This window comes from Euprymna scolopes, chromosome 30 (genome assembly GCF_053919585.1).
Source record: "Euprymna scolopes isolate OS-2025 chromosome 30, ASM5391958v1, whole genome shotgun sequence".
Taxonomy (NCBI): domain Eukaryota; kingdom Metazoa; phylum Mollusca; class Cephalopoda; order Sepiida; family Sepiolidae; genus Euprymna; species Euprymna scolopes.
The window spans coordinates 24,445,976-24,470,006 of record NC_136511.1 but is presented as its reverse complement, the minus strand read 5'-3'; the positions used below and the strand labels follow the sequence as shown (position 1 = coordinate 24,470,006).

The window sequence follows — 24,031 nt, the reverse complement described above, 5'->3', positions numbered from 1 at the left end:
TGTTCGTCTGAAAACAGAATTTAATTCCAAAAATGTTTCATTATGTTAATTTATTTTTTATTTGTATTATAAAAAAGTGTTTTCGACATTTAAGAAAAAAAAAACCTTAAACTAGTCGATGGTTCAATGCTCACTTAATAAAGTCTATTAAAAAAAACCCGTGTTAGACACTTTCGTTCTGTTAATTTCTCATTTTGTATTTTTTTAATTCCAAAAATGTTTCATTATGTTAATTTATTCTTTTTTATTTGTATTATAAAAAGTGTTTCCGGCATTTAAGAAAAAAAACCCCTTAAACTAGTCGATGGTTCAATGCTCACTTAATAAAGTCTATTAAAAAAACCCGTGTTAGACACTTTCGTTCTGTTAATTTCTCATTTTGTATTTTTTTAATTCCAAAAATGTTTCATTATGTTAATTTATTCTTTTTTATTTGTATTATAAAAAGTGTTTCCGGCATTTAAGAAAAAAAAAACCTTAAACTAGTCGATGGTTCAATGCTCACTTAAAGTCTATTAAAAAAACCCGTGTTAGACACTTTCGTTCTGTTAATTTCTCATTTTGTATTTTTTTTAATTCCAAAAATGTTTCATTATGTTAATTTATTCTTTTTTATTTGTATTATAAAAAGTGTTTCCGGCATTTAAGAAAAAAAAACTTGAACTAGTCGATGGTTCAATGCTTGCTTAATAAAGTCTATTAAAAAAAACCCGTGTTAGACACTTTCGTTCTGTTAATTTCTCATTTTGTATTTTTTTTAATTCCAAAAATGTTTCATTATGTTAATTTATTCTTTTTTTTTTGTATTATAAAAAGTGTTTCCGACATTTAAGAAAAAAAAAAAAACTAAAAATTGCATTACTTGTGGACCATTTATAGACTTGTACCTAATATTTTTTAAAGAGTTTAAATTTTTAATGCAACATAAATATTGTTATTTTTTAATACAACACAAATATTGAATATTGTTATTCCAGAATTCTGCCATTTTCATGACGGATTTTAAATTCGATGTCAACTTTGAACAGACCGAAGATGACGAGGATTGGTTTAGTTGGTTGATCCGCAGCATTGGTTCCCCCGGCTACTATATGATGTCTTCCATTGCAAACATCAACAAGTTCAACATGTCCGCCAGCACTCAAACATGAAAAATCACAATATATAATAAAGGGTTATGTGTTGCGGTCAGCAAAGCATTTATACTAACATTTATATTAACATATTTTTTTTATATTTCCTTACGATGATTTTCTTATTAAAACGATTTATATTTTTACAGAATTTCTTAAAACCGTTTAATGATTTAACATGTTTTCCGTGATTTTTAATTTAAAAAATTAAAAAAACAAAAAATATTTGAAATATTTTCCAGCGAGAAAATACATGTTTTTAAATTTAACAATGCGTGTTTATATCATAACTTTCTTTGTATTAATGTGTGTATGTATATATATATATATATATATATATATATATATATATATATATATATATATATATATATATATACGAGCGAATAGTTAATAAAACATGTTAAAACCACTTTGAAATGAGTTAAAAACATATTTAATCTGAAAAGGAAACATTAGATAAGTGGATAGTCATTAATCCGCGGAGTTTCGAAGAAATACTTTCCTTCTCCTTTTTATTTTATTATATATATATATATATATATATATATATATATATATATATATATATATATATATATATATATATATATATATGTATATATATATACATACATATATATATACATATATATATACATAAATATACATATATATATACATATATATACATATATATATATACATATATATACATATACATATATATATACATATATATATACATATATATGTATATATATATTTCAAATAAAAATACATATTGATATTTTATTTCAGAAAATTATCAGCTCTTCCAATTACTTCGTCTTGAAATTTGAAACGCGATTGCCAGCTTTATTGTGAATCTATAGACCTTGTGCACTTTTCGAAACATAATTTGCTGCCTATTTTGAACTAAACCTATTTTCGAATCAAGAATACAGAAAAATCTTTATAAAAATATTTTTAAAAAATCTTTAACATTACAACAAAAGAAGGAAAATGCGACGATAACTGCAGATCAATTGTAATTTTTATTAAACAAAGCATTGTTAAAAAGATGAAAACATTTACAAAAAGAAACTGGAGCGACTTTTTTTTGTTTATTTTGTTTATGGGGATTATTCTTTTAAATGTTATTCGCAAAACAAAAATTTATTTCTTTATAGCAAATTTGAAAAACAAGAAAGCGATAATTTTCCAAGGGAGATTACTCTAAAAATTAGTTTTCGTAATTGCCTCCCTTTACATGCGTGAATCGCCCATTTTTCGTTATGGAGATTATTAATTTAAAATTTATTTTTTTTATGAGTGATCATATTGTCCGATATTCTATATAATTAAATGCCTAATTGGAGAGAACTTAAATGCCTACTATACACTGTCCTCGAGTGTCTAAGGCCTCTCTGCGCAGGGGACAACCTGGAATGGAAATATATTTCCATGCAAATAAATCCCGACTAAATATATACACTCCCATTCGCGAACGAAATAAGATCTCCTCGGTATGGCTAACCCAGAGTAGAAGATGCAAGGAATGGTTCACTTTTTTAAAGTGGTGTTGCCTGATTGTAATATCACAAAGCTGGTTAATCCACCAGACTAGATAAATTCGTGTTATAGAATCCAGAAAACCCAAGAGACCGCAAGAAAAATATATGATAGCATGTTTAACTGGTCGATTGGGGAGAAGAAAAGTAATATTCGTCAACTTATTTAATAATTAAACATTTGAAGATGCAACGAAAAACTTAAATATTTACGTGTGTAAAATAACAGGTAAATATTTCTTGAACACTGTTCATAGCCCGAGGGAAATTCTTGTTATTCAGACTCCAATGACCACCACCTGCCCGCTCGAAATATAAAAGGATATGCATGGAATTTTACTCCTGGTCATTAGACACCGATTTAACAATTTTATTTGAATTTGTTTTTCTTCATTTAGGAGCAGTTCTTCGTTGTCTAATTATCCCGCTTTGTGTTTTATATAATCAGCACAAGCGAGAGGTTAAGTAGTGGTTAACGATAAGGATCGACAAACTGGGTGTGCCAAGTTCGAATCCTGTTCGTTCCACCCCCAACGCGGATATTGACAATCTTCACGTGATCCCTTCTATCAGCACCCGATGTATTTTGACGACAATAACGTAAAAAAAAAAATAATAATGCCAAGTTCATTGTAGGTAAATAAATAAGTACCGGATGCATTTCTAGCAAGAATTCCAACTAGAAAGATATCAGGGAAACTCATGCCAACAATCTGATTCGTACGAGATGAATGACCCAGTAAAGGTTTAGTTTCATAATTCCATGACAGATCTCAAGGTCGAAATAAGACATGAACAGTCTTGAATATATATATATATATATATATATATATCCCCCGTTATGTGCAGTGCGAGCACATGCCCTTGGCCTACGTTTGGATGTCTTTTACACATGACTCTCGTTCAGGTTCATACGTCTTCTTCTTATTTGTCTTTCATGAAGTTGAAATTGGGCCTCCTCCTGGTCAAAAAATTCTTCAGTATCTTTCTGAACGTCTGTTCGTGTCCTTAATGATTCCGGATGTATGCTGAACTCAGTTCCTTTGTTGGGACCATTGTGAGCGGTAGTTTCTTTCGCTCTTACCACTCTGGGCGATTTTTTAAAATTGATGCAGATTGAGGATAATTCCTCATCCGTCATCATGCGAGTATCACATCCTTTGCACGTTAAAAGAGGGTTGTTTCTTAGGCAGTTCCTGCAAAAAAAAAAAAAAAAAAAAATGTTTGAAAGAGAGAAGTGTGGTTTATTACATATAAAATGACTGTATTTTCTTTGATATGACCGGGGTCCATTCGAAATGGATTTCTTTGTTTAAAGCACAACTGTACCATGATACTTGACTTTTTATTTTAAACTTTAATTAAAGCCATTATCACCGCACAAAAAGTAAGGCCAGACATATAAAATCAACAGCATATTCTTTGAGCGTGTTCGAAACGATTGTTTTAGAGCACAATTGAAGCATGATACTTGATTTTGCATTTTAAACTTTAATTCAAGCCATTATATATAAAATAATTCTATAAATCAACAGAAGGTTCTCTACAGTTCAATGAAAACTACAATGTATTGTGGACTAAGTCTTTACGGGGAGGCACGTGAAGTTTCCTCGCGTGATGCCCATGAAATCAACTGATTTAATAAAAAAAATGTTATTTCACGGATTTCGATTAAAATAATAAAAAATTAGAGCGTGAAACATTCGTTGAGCATCATTCAATCCGAGGCAAACAAGGAGAAATATAGATTTAATGCAAACAAACATGTCGCTAAGCAACCCAAGGTTTAAGGTGCCCGCTATATATATGTGACCTCTTATTACAGTTACCCCATTTCGTCTCAGTTGGCAATGTTGTTTTGGGTAAATAAAAGTCGTTAATCGTTTCGTGTGAATAAAAATGCGTCACTTACCTGTGCACACAGTTCAAAGGAGTACACTTTTTATTCTTGCAATTAGATACTGTTTTTTCGAAGTAAAAAATTGCATTTTCTGGTGTCGTTTCCGAGCTTTTATAATCACAAACCATGCACTTCTGTGCATGAAGAGCGCATTTCTGAAAAATAGTAAACAACAGAGACCTGAGTTAAACAGTATTTTCGTGTATTTCGCGCAGCCCTTTCTTCTTCGTTTGTTAACTTATTGACGTAAGCCAGTTATAGTCGCAGAAGGAGTGTGGGTGCTAATTAAGTGACGAATAGCAGAGAGGGAGATCCAATCCGCATTCTGTGGTTCTAATGTTTTAGAAGGATAGGAAATGATTAATTAACGTATTTTTGTACTTTTATTAGAAAATAGAACATTGAAAATAGTTTGGAAAATAGAACATTGAAAATAGTTTGGAAAATAGACCATTGAAAATAGTTTGGAAAATAGAACATTGAAAATAGTTTTGAAAATAGAACATTGAAAATAGTTTGGAAATAGAACATTGAAAATAGTTTTGAAAATAGAACAGTGAAAATAGAACATTGAAAATAGAACATTGAAAATAATGAAAATAGTTTTGAAAATAGTTTTTGTTAGAAAATAGAACATTGAAAATAATTGAAATAAAAGAAATTGTAAAAAAAAACAAAGACTTCGCCGATGAACTGCTTTGAAAATAACAACTAATATGCGAATAATACAACGGACAAAAATGTTAACTATAATCAGTTTAAAGTCACAGTCTGTTGAATAGCGAAATGTTGACACTAAGAATAGAATTACGAATTACTTTTTCTTAGTTATAGCTAACAGGACGAGAACAAACAAACCGGTGAATTAGAAAAATGTTGTATGAGTTGTAGAGGACGCACTTAATGTTGGTCGAAGGTTACATCAACTAAACTGGCGTGAGAATAACATCTAAAATGATAACTGTAGTCTGAATAATCCAACTAATTAAAATAACCAATCCTCATCATAAAACTTCTGAAACAAGGATATCTTGCATTTCTCATTTCTTCAGGTCTGTCTTATCAAATTCAGAGATCTTTATCTCGAACTCGGAGAATCTATACCAGAGCGCAGACACGCGTATGCAAACGGGTGCGAATTAACGTCAATTGTACTGAAAAAAAAAAACTATAAAAAGGATAAAGAGTACATTAGAGAAACGTTCGCGTGAGAGACGTCCGTGGCATTCGAGAGCACGTTTCAGACGTGGGAGACGTCACAGCTGCAATGAGTGAGGAAATAAATGTCGCTATGACAACGTGAAAACGGGAACCCTTTTTTGCTCATAAGATCTCGCGCGCACGCGTGTGTACACACGCGCGCGTGTCCGTTCTTTTTGCTTAAATGTTCTTCAGACGGACTTGCTTGATATTCAACAACTAAAACAGTTATGATGTTTTAAATAAATCACAGTTTTCACTCTGATTACTCACTCGGCAATCCCGTCTGACGTGTTGGACAAGCTTTTCGTGACACTTTAGAAGTTGGGGATACAGGCCATAGTCATTGCGTTCATCTATCTGAAAGGAGGTGAAAATCTCTTGCAAATTCGAAAGAGAGAAGTGTAAAGGTGTCTGCAATAAATTCGGCCATTTTTTCCGGATCTGAAAAGTTAGAAAATAAGCAAAATTAAAAAAAATATATTTTGCATTTAAAAGAGTAACTCGTTACAATGGTCGAATTGGTAGGAAACTGAGATTCATAATGTTTGGATCCAATGCTCGTACTTTGTTTCCATTCTGTCACACATAAAACCACAGAGCATATATATATATATATATATATACATATATATATATATATATATATATATATATATATATATATATATATATATGGATATAAAAGACTTATTTCTCGAATGAAATACTGATTATGGAAGCTCCTAAAAATTAAATTTGCAAGCTCATAATAACCACAACGCCAGGTTCTCTCCTCTAAAAGGGAGAGAGTATCACTGTCAGTTTAATAGTCACGATGTTTTAATAGCTAGGAAGCTAAGTTTCATAATAGTCGGAACTAGGGTCGAATCGTTTTACCGGCAATATTTTATGTAATTATATTGCATAAATAAATAAATATTCAAGTACGTCTGATTGAACACGACAGAGTTATTCATTTTTCCGATTTTTCTTTTGTTTAATTTTTTTTTTCAATGCGCTGAGCGGTCTATTTTATTTCAGCTTGCATGCTGTATAATATGGTGTCCAAAAGTTGGTGTTCAGCCATACTCTTTTCAAGCGATTTTGATCGATTTGTTCGATCGTCGTTAGGATCGATTGTTGTTGTTGGTGGTTGTTGTTGTTGTTGTTGTTGTTGTTGTTGTTGTTGTTGTTGTCGTTTTCTTTTTCTTTGGGGCTTGGTGTATGTATAGTTAGTCTTTATTTATTTATATTTTATTTTATGGGTTATAAATGTGAGTACCAGATGGGTAGGGGCGAATTATTTTTATTTTTAATTTTGATTTTCTTTTTTTTATTTTATATATATATATATATAGTCTATAAACCTGGCTACATATACAGGAAAATTAAAATTCACAAAACAGGATACTCTCTAAGACCCATATTCTCTCAAATCCGCACCAGTACATAATATCGTTAAAACAATCAATAGCATTATCCAACCTTACATACCTAGTAAATGCAACATAACATCTACCACCGACTTCATAGACCTTCTAAAATTAACCCCCTCCCGAACGCATAACCACATCCCCTGAAGCTGAAAACATCTTCACTATTGTCTCCATAAAGGACACAATTAAAATAATCCTTAATCAAGTATACAACCACAATATGATACCCCATCCAGCCATAAAACACTAAACCCTAGAGAAATTATTACGAAAATGCACCACACAAGTTCCCTTCACTAACCCTAATGGGAAAACATACATCCAAATAGATGGGGTCTCAATGGGATCACTTCTAGAATACTGCATGCCCCACCTCGAAAACAAAATCCTATCAGATCTAAAAAATAAACCCAGTAGCTATACCCGATATGCCGATTATATATTCATCGCAGCCGAATCCGTTCAAGACATTAAAAAACTCAAACTAAACCTAGAAACACACTCCGTCCTCAAGTTTACACACGAACCAAACATAAATAACAAAATATAATTTCTCGACGTATTAGTAAATTCAAGCAACCCAACTAAATACATAACCTCAACATACAAGAACCCTACCAACAATAATGCAATACACTTAAATTACCATAGTCAATGCTCAGAAAAATATAAAACTGGCCTTATAAAGAATTTGATTCACCACTCATACAATATAGCATCAAGCCGACAAATATTTTACAAAAACTAACAAACATAACACCAACCCTAATAAACAATAATTTTCCCAATAAATTTGTCGATAAGCTAAAAACTCACTCCACAATCTAAACATTAACCTAACAAAAATGCAACCATAAAAATATACGATAAAAACCAACTACCCAATAACTACACAACAGAAGAAAACAAAAACAAACTTAATTAAAAGTTATACTAGACTCACTGACCAGAACAAAAAGATTAAACTAATGATATATTGAAACCTCCAATTTAATGATTAAAACAAGAATAATATTAACAACAAACTTAACAAAACAAATGTATTGTATGAATTTATTCACCCCTTCGAAGAATGTCTCCGAACCCACTCTTAAAACTCCTATAACGCATATATAGGCCACACCACAACAACATTCTCTCGACGATTAATCTATCATTAACCTGACAATAGCGCCATAAAACAATACCTAATATTCCATGATAAAAACCTACCGTCGTCCGATATTAAAAATATCTTAACTAACAATACAAACATTCGACACTTAACAATTGCACACGATGTCTACAATTACTAGAAGCCATACTAATAAAAAAAGCCCACAGACCCTTATTAACAGGATATCATTTTATAGCGGGACAAATATAATAACTGTATTCAATAATTCACAAGAAACTAAGTAAATACTCCAATCCCCAAAGAAAAAGAAAACAACAACAACATCAATGACGATGATCGGATGCAGCGATAGAAAGCACTTGAGAAGAATATTGCTGAACACTAATTCTAGGCGCCATAATATAATCCATGCCAGCTGAATAAAAAATAAGAATACGCTCGACGAATTCAAAAGATATCCAAGAATCGGGAAAATGAATAACTCGTGTTCAATCAGACGTGCGTGAATAATGAGTTGCTGCCAAAATATACAAATATATATTGTGTATTTAGGCAGCATTTTTTCATTTAGACAGATATTGTTAAATAGCAGTGTTTTTGATTAATAATAAAAAATCTGCTTGAAGACGACTAAAGAAAATCAGTTGAAAGTCCTTGCAAAAAAGCAAAGCTATCTTTGATTCCATTAGCAAGAAACAAACCATATGGCCAACGTTATATATATGGTGACCTGACGTTGCCCCTTACTAGATACTAATTTACAAATATTCCACGCTTCCAATACTTTTTTGTCATCGAAATCGGTGAAATGACCCATTTTTCAATCAAGGATATATATATATATATATATATATATATATATATATATATATATATATATATATATATATTCGATTGGCAAAATTTTAGAATAATTATAAAGAAGTGAACCATCGCGTAAATTCAATCAACTAAAATAAGATGGAAAACAGGGTGAGGAAAAGGAAAAAAAATGGGGCAAGTTACATGTAACACATGTACAATTCAATAAAATAAATAAGTCGATTAAAAACAAGATCGTTAAAATACACCCGAAGCGCTTTTCCTTCAGACTAACATTTTCAAGGGTCATAAGTCTTAAAATTATTATTTTTTTAGAATATTTGGTCGTGGTATGGAGTAAGAGCGGAGAGGAGGTTAAAATAAAAACCTAACTACCCAAATAATTCTAATTGAAGCCGGAGGTTTCTCTACTTGCACAAAGTAGGGGGGCTGGCAATGATGGCAAGTGCTTCGAGGACAGACAGGTAGAACTTTGTACGTCCTCGGTACAAAACAGAAAAACACTCCGGAGAGAAAACAAGACCGCACTCCTTTTTATCGACCAAGTGTTGGCCGATGGACGATTCTATCAGTTGAGATTTTCTGGTGGTAGGTTGATGATCTCGGATGAAACGGGGAACATGTTGGGCGAACGAAAAGCGCTTCGGGTGTATTTTAACGATCTTATTTTTAATCGACTTATTTATTTTATTGAATTGTACATGTGTTACATGTAACTTGCCCCATATTTTTTTAACTTTTCCTCACCCCGTTTTCCATCTTATTTTAGTTGATTGAATTTACGCGATGGTTCACTTCTTTATATATATATATATATATATATATATATATATATATATATATATATATATATTAAATTTCACATACACACTCACATGAAAATACCCACACGCACACACTCACACACACGTCCTCTCTCTCTTTCACACGCACACACACACACGCACGTATATATATATATATATATATATATATATATATATATATATATATATATATATATATAATAATTGCAATAACGATACGTTCTTAAATTCTTTATGTCTATATTTTCATAAAAGACGTGACTTACCGGTTTAAGGATTCGATCAAAGTCATTCCGGCATTCAGGAAGATAGTCATAATATTGTTTTATATCTTCAAATAACATCTGAAAAATGAAAACAATTATACCGTAAATGATTCTATTCTCTTCATCCTTTGTTCAAACGAAATTAAATAATAAATAACAATGTCGGGCTTTACTACCAACTTTGACCGATATTAAAATCTGTGTCTTTGAGGAATATACCCCCTCAATGCAGTGGGTCCTGGATATGACCTTAGACTATATCCAATAGTGAGGCGCCAGCTTGCGTGCTTTGGGGAGTGTGGAGCCACCCTTTAATTACCATTGCTCCCAGGTCCACTCTGACCTGGAGTGGTAGTACCTGTTAGGGTCCCAACTATGGGTTGAATAGAAACCGACTTGAAAACAACAAATATATTCTACTAAAAAAATTTTCTTCAAAATCTTTGGGTTCGGCATTAAATAACATGAGAAGGGTTGATATGCCGTAAAACAAAAACAACCAACCAACAACCAACTCACCGCTGTGAGAACCTTAAATACTATATTATTTTTACTCCTCCGAAAATTATAGTAATATTATTTTACCCCTCCATCTTGTATATAAGTCAGCTAGCTTCTAACATGGCGCACTGTCCCTACATATCCCTACATATGGTGGAAGTGCCACTCAGCACACTCTTCCCTTCCTCAACAGCGTGCATAATTGGTGTAATGTTAGTGCTCGAATAACTGACGAGGGAGAACGCAGTAAAAGTTAAATGAATATGCATTAACGAAAATACATGAAAAAGGTAAATTGAGCAATATCTTTGCTCCACTGCTGGACTAGTTGTTGACGATCATAGCCTCCGCCTGTCCGTCTCTGATTTGGTTAACAGGTCATTGTTGCCCGGAAGTGCTGTCATGAACGGAAGTGACGTCATAGATAGTTCATTTTTCCAGCCAATAGGGATGCATCCCCCAACAATAATTGATTTCAAAATCCAGTTGGCGATATCCTTTTTTTTTTTCTACAGCCTCTTTCTCACTGACCGCACTAGTATCTCCCTGCTGTAGATCACAGACTTGTGCTAAGTACTCAATTGAACTCGGATTAGTCATTTCTTTGTAAAATATTCGTCATAAAAACTCGCCTAATTAAATATCTGTAAATAATTTTAATTGCTTTCTTTTTGCGATCTAACAATAAGCAAAATTTCGGTGAGCAAAATTGTTTCAAATCACACCTCCTGTTTGGAAAACTTACCACCGTGATGCTTTCTAGCTGTCTATTAGATGATTGTTTTCAAGTTCAATGTCAACAAATTTTCAAATCTAAAAAAAATCAATCCTCAAAAATAATCTATTAGGTTGTTAAGAAAGTTCTTGTGGAATTATGAATTTTGATTTCAAATTATGTATTGCCAAATAAGTTTTCGTTATATTATCTTTACTTTATATATCATTTTAAAGAGCAGTTTTCGCTCGTTTTAAAACATTTGTCCTTTTTTCGGAACATTGACTACAAGACGGAAAAAGCAAATTCGCACAATTTTCTTAGTTCAATTGAAGCTAGGCTGAAAAACTGCTGAAACAGCTTGCGATATCAACGAAGCGTTTGGCCCAAAGCCACTACTAAACGCACAGTACTATGGTGGTTTAAGATATTCTATGGCGGGTACGAAAGTCTTGAAGATGATAGACGTAGTGGTCAACAATCAACCAGGAGCCTAATTCGAAGCCAATGCCCGCACAACTCTTCGATAACTGAATTAGACGTAACATATAATTTCCAAACACTTAAGAGAGATTGAAAAGACTAAAACACTCGATAAATAGGTGCCTCACGAACTGAAATACAACCTAAGGAAACGCCGTTATAAAGTGTAAACTTCCCCCTATTACGCAACAAGAACGACCCGTTCCTCGACCGGGTTGTAAACTGCAATACAAAGTGTTTTTTTTTTGTTATTTGTTTTTTGTTTTTTTTTTCTTTTACGAAAACCGGCGACGGTCAATTCACTGGTTAGTGCCGAGAAACCTTCATTACGCTTCATGAAGCCAGATTTGCACCGAAAGAAGGTCATGCTGATCGTTTGGTGGTGAACAACCGGCCTCCTCCATTGCAGTACTTTTTAATGCAGGCGCAACCATTACGTTGGAAAAGTACTGTCAGCAAATGAATGAAATGCATCAGAAACTTCGACAACAACACTCAGCATTAGTTATCAGAAAATGCCCAATTCTGCTCCACGACTATGCCCGACCACATGTGACTAATCGACCCTGCAGAGGTTGAACGATTAGGGCTACGAAACTCTGCCTCATCCGCCATACTCTCAAAACCTCAGACCTACTGACTACGACTTTTTCAAGCATCTCAACAATTTTCTACGTGAAAAATGCTTAAAAAACCTAAGCGATATCAAAAATTTCTTAAGAGACTTCATCGCGATCAGAACGCAAGATCTTACTAGCATGAATACATTTGTTTTGCATTGACAACAGTGTGCTGATTCTGAGCTGGCTTATTTTGATCAATAAATGTTTGTTTGGGTCGATATATATCCATCTGAATTTAAAAGTTTAAATCCGCAATAACTTTCTTGTGAACCTAATAGTCACAAATATCGTCAACAATTTTGACAACCAATCTCATGAACTCATTAACACTTATATTTGAGTGACTCTTACATCTTAATAATAACAATCGCCACGAAGGATTACACTGTACATGTGATAAATGTATTAACATTTTGTAGTTGTGTGTCCATCCTACAGATAATAATTATTTTTTCATATACTATAAAGACTAGGAGAATATGTCTCTTGGCGTTACTTATGTACAGGCCATGCGCAATTGGCAGTCGGACTGACGTATAACCACACTCTATCAGAATTTATGTCCCCTACTATTACTTGTACCTTTCCGTTAGCAGAATTTTCGGCCCCTGCTGCTTTAGGAGTCACGTGAGCTAGCTTTAAAAACCCCGTCACATTAGTGTACCCTGCCTTTATTTTGCCTTATTTTTTGGATGCAGCAGTAGAGCGCGGTTGAGGTTCGGTGGCATGAGAAAGACAGCAGCACAGAAAGCCATTACCGATTTGAACTGAAGACTATTTTTGTCAAACGCAGGAGTGTAATTACGAGAGTCATCATTTATCACCGAATTCTTGCTGGATTTCAAAGTTTGACAGGAAAAAAGCCATAATCGAGGCACGCACACGTGCAAGCTGTTACTCCAACTTTTCACCCGAGACAATTTCTCACGAAACATGTTTTTAGCAAATCTTCTTTTCAATACAATTACCTTTTTCTTGTATGATCCATTTGTTCACCCAGTCAAATTGTTTTAACTATTGTACACACTAATAACGTTCCTTCTGCAAACCAACCATCGCAATATTTCTGTTCAGAGCTTATACTCTATTTTTCACGTGTGAAAATTGTACTTTTTCCCAATGTAAAATTGGCCCTGTCAGTGGGGCATTAGAATACGCCGACTGCACCCCTGCAAAGGGTAAAAGTTCCTCAATGGGGGTCCTGGATATGACTTTAAACTATGCTGAGGCCCCAGCTTGCGGGCTCTGGGGAGTGCGGAGCCACCCTTTAATTACCATTGCTCCCAGGTCCACTCTGACCCGGAGTGGTAGTACCTGTTAGGGTCCCAACTATGAGTTAAATAGAAACTGACTTGCAAAAAACAAATATATTCTATTAAAAAAAAATTCTTCAAAATCACCGGATTTGGCATTAAATAATCTGAAAAGGGTTGATATGCCGTAAAACTTAAACAACCAACCAACCATATGACAATTGTAAAATTAATCCCAATAATTCTTTATGTGTTGTATTTTTTCTGTTCAGTATATCTTGCTTCCACTAAATACCGAATTGTGTCTTCCTGCAGTACTCTTATGGGAGCACAGCATACTTACCCTCGGGTGACATTTAAACCTTGATAAGCGGTTGCATGTTAGTACATTAAAAGAAAAGAGAAAAATAAGAATCTTACTATGATAGTAAATATTTCCCTATTAAGGGAGGTAACTCTGTTTGCCAAATCGCTCACTTCTATGATTGGCTGTTGACTCATGTAAACCAAATAGATCTGACTCCAGTTGCTCACCTGTAAATAAAGCAAATAATTTAATAGACGTTACTATCTACACATTATAATGAAGTCGTATTTCTGTTCATCTGTTCACAATTTGGTTAATATATACAAACGGTACACCGTTTCACAAATACATTTTAATACTGAAAATGTGTATAAAATAGAGGTAGACAAGGGATGAATATGATGATTATTTATAGAACCTGTCAAAATATAACAAAGCTGAATCATAGACAAGTTTACCGGAAGGTCTGGTCAGCTGATCGGATCTACGTGTGAGTCAGGTGATCAGATCAGCTGGAGATCATAGAGGCGTTGGAACTTGGAATTGAAGCTGAGCGGTTGGGCTTTACGGTTGTCTCTCCTCTCCTCTTGGAAGGGAGTGACGTGTCTCTTAAAGTAGACTGTTTAAACCTCAAGCAAAGAAACTAACTTTCTATTCTTCTGCATGACATCCTGGAAAGTGAAATAAAAACTAATATGAAAACCAACCAGCGTTCTTGGAGTGAATATCTTTCGTAGAAAAGGTTCCAGTCCTCTCCAAGAACAAGATTAAGTCAGCAAGGACCAGGTTCAGTGAGCAGAGAAGATAAAGGTCTGTCGAAAATACACATATGACACACACGCACGCATATGAACATTAGACGATCACGAACGGGTTCAGGAAGTGAAGAACCAGTAGTATACATTTAGGAAACGTCACAAACAAATACGTAATGTGTACACCGGTTTATCAAAAAGGAATCACCATTCAAGAGGTTATCTCATTTACATATTACGTTTAACTAACTCTGCTTTAATAATTTGCTCTAAATTCTTGATGGAAATTAGTACTAGAAATGTTTGAAGTAATCTATTAAGAAATATTATATAAAACTGGTTTACTTAATTTAATTTTAATTTAATTTACATTTAATTTCATTTATTTTTAACTGTTAGTATAACCAACATCAGCTGCATTAAAAAATCAAGTTAAATATATTTTTTTTATTTCGGTTTCGATTAAAGCTAATACATCCAAATATTATATATATATATATATATATATATATATATATATATATATATATATATATATATAAACTATACTAAATACTATATACTAAAAAAACTATATATATATATATATATATATATACATATATATATATATATAGTTTTTTTAGTTTTAAAATCGCAAATTTATAGAACATTAACTTTATAATAATATATATGAAATCTGCAAGAATTAAACTTTCATATTTAAGCGTACTTTACGCCCGGGCTTTGCCGGGCGTTCGTGCAAACTTCGATAAATACCTTTGAAGATTTAACAAAAGAGCTACAATAATATCAGTGTCTTCATTTACACTGAACATCAACAGAATGCCACCATCAATATATTGCATATGAATGAGTCTCCCTTGGAATTTCCACAGGTCCCGCTAATGTGGATAATGTATTTACTTACTGGATATGAACAAAAGCACCATTGCTGGAGGACTTTCTCCGGAATAATAGCTTTCTTGTCACGATGGCAAACATGGCAGAAGAATTTCTTGGTGAAATAACAATACTGACAGTCTTTGGATTCGTCTGAAAATAATTGTAAAATTATGTCAATAACAAAACAAAGCAAGAAAACACTGATCGCACCCAAATTGCAACGAGTCTTTTTAAAATAAAAATTCATTCTTGTATTATATTTTGCTAATAACCAGTCGTCATATATGTTTTAAGTCTATTTAATTCCTAAAAAAATCAATCATTATCATTTCTAGATTTATACAATCGTTGATGATATAAAAAAAAAAATACACAGTTGGTTATAATAATATTTTGTTTATTTGTAAATATAACCTTTCTGTTCTCGAATGACAGCTTGCCAAGTTTAATGCAGTTCATGACGAGTTTCGCGGTGTGCAGAGAAGAATGTTTTCGTTTCTGTGTTTCTGTTATTGGCCCAGATGACGTCAATATTTCAACCAGTATTGTTAAAAAAAATATGGTCACTCGCTGATCAGGGATTTTATGTCCTAGAATTTGACCCTCATTTGTCGTCATTTTCCGGGCCTTACATCTAGACGTGTGACCGACTTTTTTATTTGAGGACAATCCCCGGAGATCTCGATTATCCAACACTTTTAAACTAGAATATGTTTCGCTTTTTCTTTATATATATATATATATATATATATATATATATATATATATATATATGTTTGTATAAATAAATTTAATGTACATAAATATATATATATATATATATATATATATATACATTAAATTTATTTATACAAACATTGATGGCTACATATGTGCATACATGTTTCTGTAATCACCCGCGTTGGGGGATTACGTCTTCAGGCCAAGAATTATCGTCGAGAGTTCTCGACGATAATTCTTGGCATGAAGACGTAATCCCCCAACGCAGGTAATTACAGAAACATGTATGCACATATGTAGCCATCAATGTTTGTATAACTAAATTTAATATACCTGTTCTGTTCACTCATTGAGCACTCTTTGGTAGACGCATGTTGTTTCATTGGACGTACTTCTAGGAAACTAAACTCTACTAGCTAAATATATATATATATATATATATATTTATATATATATATATATATATATATATATATATATATATACATAAACAAAATAGGTGTGTATACATACCAAATATAGGTGCATTGCAGTCAGGACATTTAAAACCTTGAGATGACAGACTAGCTGCTTCTGAAACCATCTTGTATCCTTGAGAAAACTGTGGATGAAAGATAAGATACTTTTAGTTGTACTGTAGTGGGAGTATTTTCTCTCTTGCGTCTATTTCTTATTAAGTGTATCTCTTTATCTGTTTCTATGTATGTAACCGTGATGCATCTAGTGTATGTGTGTGTGTGTGTGTGTGTGTGTGTGTGTGTGTGTGTGTGTGTGTGTGTGTGCATAGATAACCATAACTTTTTTCTGTCATCTTGGTCTTCTCGGATCGATTCTTTTTGCTAATAGTCGATGAGCTGTAAAAAGTATCCTAGACGAAAACACGACGCCGATTTTATGGCAAAAATCACTTTTTTTTGTCTACGAGTTAATTGGCGGACCCATCGCATTGCTGAGTCAAGCTTTTTTGCGTTGCTTTTTTTTTTCGAAGGATTTTTTTACCAATCTCGACGCGTCTGTTCCGCCCCAAATCGGAAACTAGACTGACTTGCATGCGAGGGAAAAGATATATTTCTCTTTTTATTTTTTTACTCTCCCTCTTTCTTTCCTCCCAGGCTTTCTTTCACACGAACCGAATAACTTATTTCAGGTGTTATCGTCGACCCCAACTACATAGTTTGAAATACGTTAGCCTTAACCCTTGAATTTTTGTACTAACCAACCTTCCCAGCAAATCACAATTTTCAACATGCCGGTGTAACTCAGATTGATTACATATATTTATCTGGCATTTTTTGTTTGTGATTATACAAAGAATTAACAAGTCTTGTTAGTCAAAATTCTGACAATATTTTAGGAATCATTGCACATCTGATAAAATGGTACAATCTATATCATGTTTCTCTTAGTTTGTCTGTGTCTCTATCTGTCTCTCCGTTCACCTTTTTTTCGGAAACTACTAGGCCGATCCCGCTGAAATTTTCTATGAATATTTGTGATGATAATGTGCAGCAAACTAATTATTACGGTCGTTGTCTGATGCACAGTTAGGGATTAATAGGTACTAGCCACCGTAATGCCACATTTACCCATTATATACGGGATATTCACCTTGACACATGGCTCTCGTTATATCGCGCAAGATACACAACATTGAGCCCGATCCGTACCAGATAGGTGAGTATTTAGGAATTGCAGGCACTGTATGTAGGTTGACGTCGAAACCTCTTTGCAAGAGCTGTAAAAATCTGACGTCGTTATCTCCCCTACGGGGATATACATGCTCTGGAGACCACTTGTGTATTTCATATTCCCATGAAACTCTCTCATTCGGAGGAAACCGGTTCAACCAGTCTAGGGTGAGTGCCGTTCGGCGCAGTTACTGTATTGTTCTGTAAAAAGTTCATTTTTCTAATTCCTGATTCCGAATAATCCTCCCAGCAAGCATGTGAAGAGTAGGAAATTGAATCTGATTTATTTACCAAAATACCACATTTACTCTAGAAATTTTTTCGGAACTTTTTATTAAATGTACCGCTTAATAAGAACCAATAAATTCATTATTTAATAAGATTTTTTGATTCATACAGAATACGGACCGTGCTGAAATAACGCTATTATTTAGAAATCCTGTTAACTAAATTATCCAATCGATCTTATTTATAAGTTTGATGTAAAAGTTTTTTTCTGTGCTAATGACTTTGTATTAAATAATCGATATATTTATAAAAGTGAACTCTCTGTATATCTGTCTGTATGTCTGTCTGTCTATCTGTGTGTCTATGTTCCCTACGCAATAACTCTGTCAATTTGTAGTCTACAGACTCGAAATTTGATATACGGGATACTGAGATTTGGAAAAATCGATGTCATCGGCTTTCGGTTAGAAATTTGGCTGGTAAGGGGTCAAAGTTAAACGATTTGACCTTTGAGAACTCTACCAAACTCCTCCGACAATTTTGGGTCTAAACACTTGAAATTTTAGATATAGGTTCCTTGGACATGGATCTAACTTAATAACTTTATTTGAGTCCAAAACAATAAATGTAAAGGGGTCATAATAGGAGGCAAAATTAAAAAAAAATTGACCTTTTTTTTTTGCTCAACATACACCTCCAAACATCTGGGCAACGCCGGGCACCCACGCTAGTATCTTAAAATTTAAGTCGGTTTTATTTTTTAAAAAATAGATCGTTCGATTTTATTTGTTTGTTTAATTATTGTTTATTCCCTAAATTTATAATTACATTTTTGCAATATTTGATGGACATGAGTCAGTATTTTTTTTTCTTTAATTTAGCAGAATTAATGTGTAAAATAAAATATGAAATTATAGTCTATATATTAATGGGATAGTGTGTTTTATTTATTTTGTGTGTCACTCTTACATCCGAGTGACTGGTTTAATTGTGATGGACTTCACTTTCTTCTAATAAATAATTTTACCAAGAATTTTTCATAGCTGATGACACTCAAGTCATTTTTTTAATAAATGACTTTACCTAAAGTTCTTGATAACCATTGGTTTCTGTTTCGGTTATTACTGATAGCACTTAATTCACCTATTTTTTTTATAAATAATTTTTGCTAGAATCCTTCATAACTTTTAATTTCGGTTTCGATTATAACTGATGACATGCCAGTAATCTATTTCTTCTATAAATAATTTCATTAGCTTGCTGCAAAAATAATGTCTTTATTTGGCGTATATATCTATGCATCAGATAAAAAACGGCATTATTTTTGCACCAACTTAATATCAACAATTCTTCATAAGTTTTGGTTTCGATTATAGCTGCAGTTATATATATATATATATATATATATATATATATATATGTATATATATATATATATATCTGGTAAGGTGATTGATAATTTATAATTTAAAATTAAAATTAAAAATTAAAAATCAGTTTCATAAGAAGAAACACAACAAAGCCAATAAATTGTACGATCGTTTCGGAAACGATTTTTTTATTGTGACAGACATTGAGTCATAGACAATAATTTAGCATATATTTTTGAAAACAAAGTTTCCTCATAAGAAAAATCATGGGTGTTTTTTTTTAGAAATAAAAGACACTATAAATAGACCTAGCATTTTTTAAGTAGTGCAGATGAATCTGAAAATGGTTCATCCTTTGCAAACGGTAATTATGATCAGAGCAGTTCATTTCGGTGTTGTCTGTTGCTTATACATGCTATAACTGTCTTCTCTTTCTAAAAGAAAAAACACCGAATATTTTGCTTATGAAGAGACTTTGTTTACAAAAAAATATATGCAAAAATTATTGTCTATGACTCAATGTCTGTCACAATAAAAAAACGTCGTTTCCGAAACGATCGTACAATTTATTGGCTTTGTTGTGTTCCTTCTTATGAAACTGATTTTTATTTTTTTATCTTAATTTTGAATCATAAATTATCAATCACCTTACCATGTATATAAGTAGCTCTAGGATATTTGCCTATTGAGCTTTGATATATCGGATTTACAATGAGCATTATTCTTTTCCTGTATTTTAATTTAAGTAGTACTTTTACTATAACACAAAAATACACTCTGCTCTATAGAAAATTTCTCTAACCCCCTTTATATTATATATATATGTATATGTATATATATGTATATATATGTATATGTATATATATGTATATGCATGTATATATATATATATATATATATATATATATATATATATATTAATGAGTTTTGGCTTCGGTTTTGATTCAAACTGATGCACCCAAGTCATATTGATATATTTTTATTATTTTTGAAATCGCAATTTATAATTTATAAAAATCGATAAAACATTAACTCTATAATAATATATACGAAATCTGCAAGAATTAAAATATTAAGATTGTTTTACGATTGGGCTGCGGCGGGCGACCCTGCTAGCTTAGACAAATGTTTTTGCAGTTTTAAGGTAAGAGCTAACATAAGAGCGCCTATATTTACAGTGAACATCTACAGAATACCAACATCAATATATTACATAGGAATGAGTCCCCTGTGGAATTTTCGCAGGTTCCGCTAGTTCGATCATAATTCTCCTGAGAGTGTGTGAGGCCTTTGTAGTCTTAGCCAGTAACTGTCCCCATTTAAATCAAAAGCAAAAAAAAGAAAAGAAAAAAAAGGCACTTACATAAAGTGATGGACAAATTCTGTCGAGTAGGTAAATGCAACTCTCATGTAGAACTGCTTTACAATCTACAAAAACAAAAGCAAAACAAATATACATTATGTATTCAAATATATTTTTATGTATTTGAATATATATATATATATATATATATGTATATATATGTATATATATATATATAGTCTTTGAAGTTTTTTACCTTTAAAACTATACAGAAATATTTTTTTTATCATTTATACACCTGCAATCACTGCAACAACTCGCTCTCGAATTTATTATAATACCAATAATTTATTTTTCAAGTGATCATCAGTTGTTTACCATGAAACACTGTTTCGGGGATTTATATATATATATTGCATTTATATATATATATATATATATATATATATATATAAATGTAATATATATATAGTAATTTATAAAATATATATGGTTATTAAGCTACACTGAATATTCTGCGTTTCATCCACTGTAGAATTCGTCAGGCTTATGCGCGAATTTTGTGGTTGCTTCTTGTTTTTATATATGTTGAGGATTTCTAGTTAGCCAATCAGCTTTCTAGTATCCACCGCGCCACCTCCTATCAGCCAATGGGCATGCATTTTATCGAACAAAGGATACTAGAAAGCTAATTGGCTAACTAGAAATCCTCAACATATATAAAAACAAGGAGCAACCACAAAATTCGCGCATAAGCCTGACGAATCCTACAGTGGATGAAACGCAGAATATTCAGTGTAGCTTAATCGCCATATATATTTTATAAATTACTAACTAGCTCTACCTACGTATTGAGCACTTTTAAAGTAAATACATAAAGTTTACGCATAAATCTATACTTTCGTATATTAAATTTGTGTGAGTAAATGAAGTAGTTATATATATATATATATATATATATATATATATATATATATATATATCGATGGTAACCGTTGTTTTAAATCTAAAAGATTAAAAAATATATATTTACCAAGAAATGGTTTGGATATCGAGATGCATCCTTATGTATTAAAAAAAAAGCAACATGGAAACACTATATCAGAAAGATTCAACAACTGAATTAACTTCGATAAGTTTGTTAAAAAAGATTTCGTGCCCCCCTCCCGTTTCATCCTACCCACCTTTTATGCTGATGAAGAGACGAAATCAAGAAATAATTTAATTATGTATCTATACCTTTTATTTGTAAATACGAAATAAATAAAAGGATATCGGTTCCGGAACGATCGTAATTGAAAATATTGGAGTTTGTTATGTTTCCCTCTATAAACTTGATAAGGTCACAATTATTAATCCTTCACGTAAATAGCTCTAGGTAACAACACCTATTGAGCTTTTCATAACTGCAATACTCTTTGCTCTTATAAACCGTATCTATAACACGCGCACTATCCCACCTCTCTCTCTCTCCCTATATATATATATATATATATATATATATATATATATATATATATATATACATATATATATATATATATATATATATATATATATATATATATAGTCATTAACATTCAGCACTGTTTCATTATATCACACCTCATCAGCACGGCTAGACTATAAAAAATCAAAAATACATTTTTGAATAATCAGACAAACATGTCAGGATAGATAAAAGCTCTACCAGGTTAAGAGGAGCAAATTATAGAATAAATTTAAAAGATAAGGATTATCCTCGAAATGCCATGACTTAAATGGTCTTTTCATGCCCATTTTTTAATCCTTATTATGTAATCAAATTCCCATTTAACTTTACTCCTTATTATTTTAATTTATTCTCTCTCTTTAACTCTCCCTCTCTACTTTTCTCTCTCTCTCTCTCTCTTTATATATATATATATATATATATTAGTTTTTTGGTCCCCCGATAAAAGGAGGGTGGACCTATGAATTCACTCTTGTCCGTTCGTCTGTCCGCACTTTTCTTAATAACTACTCTTTGGAATTTGCCGCACTAGGCGTGCCTTTCGGGTTAAAAATGGTTAAAATTGACACTTTTTTACTTATTAAAAAAATGATGCCTTGGATTTTTATAAAACTTTCTGAAAAGTTGTAGCTAACTGATGTTTGTTTATACTTCGCGATAACTCTTGAGTGTGCCCCAGGGGCTCTTTCAGGGCTAATAAGAACACTCCATTTTTGGAACTATTTTATCATATTTATCCAAAATTTTCTGTGTATGTCTCTTTAGCAATTTTTCGTTGTGCTGAACTCAAATGTAAATATGTTAAAGTCTTCGGGACTTTTGGGGCTAAATGGAGGGGCAAATGATGGACTTAGTCATTTTTTTTACATAGTGCAGATCTCAAATTTACAGATGTTAAATTGTACCGTTTGTTCATTTTCACTAGGATTTGACGTACCCTGGGTACGTTTGGGGCTAAAGGGGGCGGGTAAATACTTAAGAGGTCATTTTTTTATATCTCGTTCACTGTGCCCTCACAGGGATCATGCATGATTCACTTGTTTTAACTGTTCTTTGTTCTTTATGAAACATGTAATTTTCGAAGCAAGGGAAAGCGTACACGTGTTTCTTGGAGAAGTTTTGCAAAATTTCATTAATGGATATTCACTTACCGTTACACTGAAGACCTTTGTCTATAAATGTTATGACAAAATTCTTGCATTTTGCACACCGTTGAAATACCCAAAACTTCCTTTTTAATGTGTGACCTTGGAAATCGACGCCGTACTTTCTGTCTTCGATAAGCGACTAAAAAATAATAATAATAATAATAAAAAAATCAGGTTTTTCATTTCATAGTAAAAGCGAATAACCGTGTGTTTTTCGTCGCACAGAAAATTACGACAAAAATTACTTCATATGTGATTTGGCGTTTTTAGAATCGTCGTCATTGATTCATAGGAGATAACTCTGCTCTACTAAGCGATTGCTGCAAATTTTCATACAAGAATTTGGGATTCTAATTGATAATTATA

At 32.3% G+C, this 24,031-nt stretch overlaps 2 protein-coding genes across 2 annotated transcripts in view; one reads left to right on the top strand and one right to left on the bottom strand.

The window, feature by feature from the left end:
- LOC145254718 (bactericidal permeability-increasing protein-like) overlaps positions 1-1,420 on the top strand; it is a 59,496-nt gene extending 58,076 nt beyond the window's left edge. The window contains exon 15 of the mRNA XM_080113439.1: positions 978-1,420. Coding sequence (XP_079969565.1) covers positions 978-1,151 — 174 coding nt within the window. The 3' untranslated portion in view covers positions 1,152-1,420. The remainder of the gene's footprint in view (positions 1-977) is intronic.
- Positions 1,421-3,551: 2,131 nt separating this feature from the next.
- LOC145254626 (differentially expressed in FDCP 8 homolog) lies at positions 3,552-23,771 on the bottom strand. Its single transcript, XM_080113236.1, has 9 exons — positions 23,669-23,771; positions 21,086-21,150; positions 16,950-17,037; positions 15,742-15,866; positions 14,247-14,303; positions 10,195-10,272; positions 6,039-6,209; positions 4,578-4,720; positions 3,552-3,861 (listed from the first exon to the last, which is right to left on the bottom strand). Exons 3-9 carry the CDS (start codon positions 17,017-17,019, stop codon positions 3,552-3,554), a joined length of 954 nt encoding a protein of 317 aa, XP_079969362.1. The 5' UTR covers positions 17,020-17,037; positions 21,086-21,150; positions 23,669-23,771.
- Positions 23,772-24,031: the final 260 nt, after the last annotated feature.

Coding starts and splice junctions, on each gene's coding strand:
- LOC145254626 (XM_080113236.1), bottom strand. CDS start 17,019: ATGGTTTCAGAAGCAGCTAGTCTGTCATCTCAAGGTTTTAAATGTCCT. Junction 15,867..16,949: donor CTGCAATGCACCTATATTTG/GTATGTATACAC, acceptor AATTATTTTCAG/ACGAATCCAAAGACTGTCAG. Junction 4,721..6,038: donor ACGTCAGACGGGATTGCCGA/GTGAGTAATCAG, acceptor ACTATTTTTCAG/AAATGCGCTCTTCATGCACA.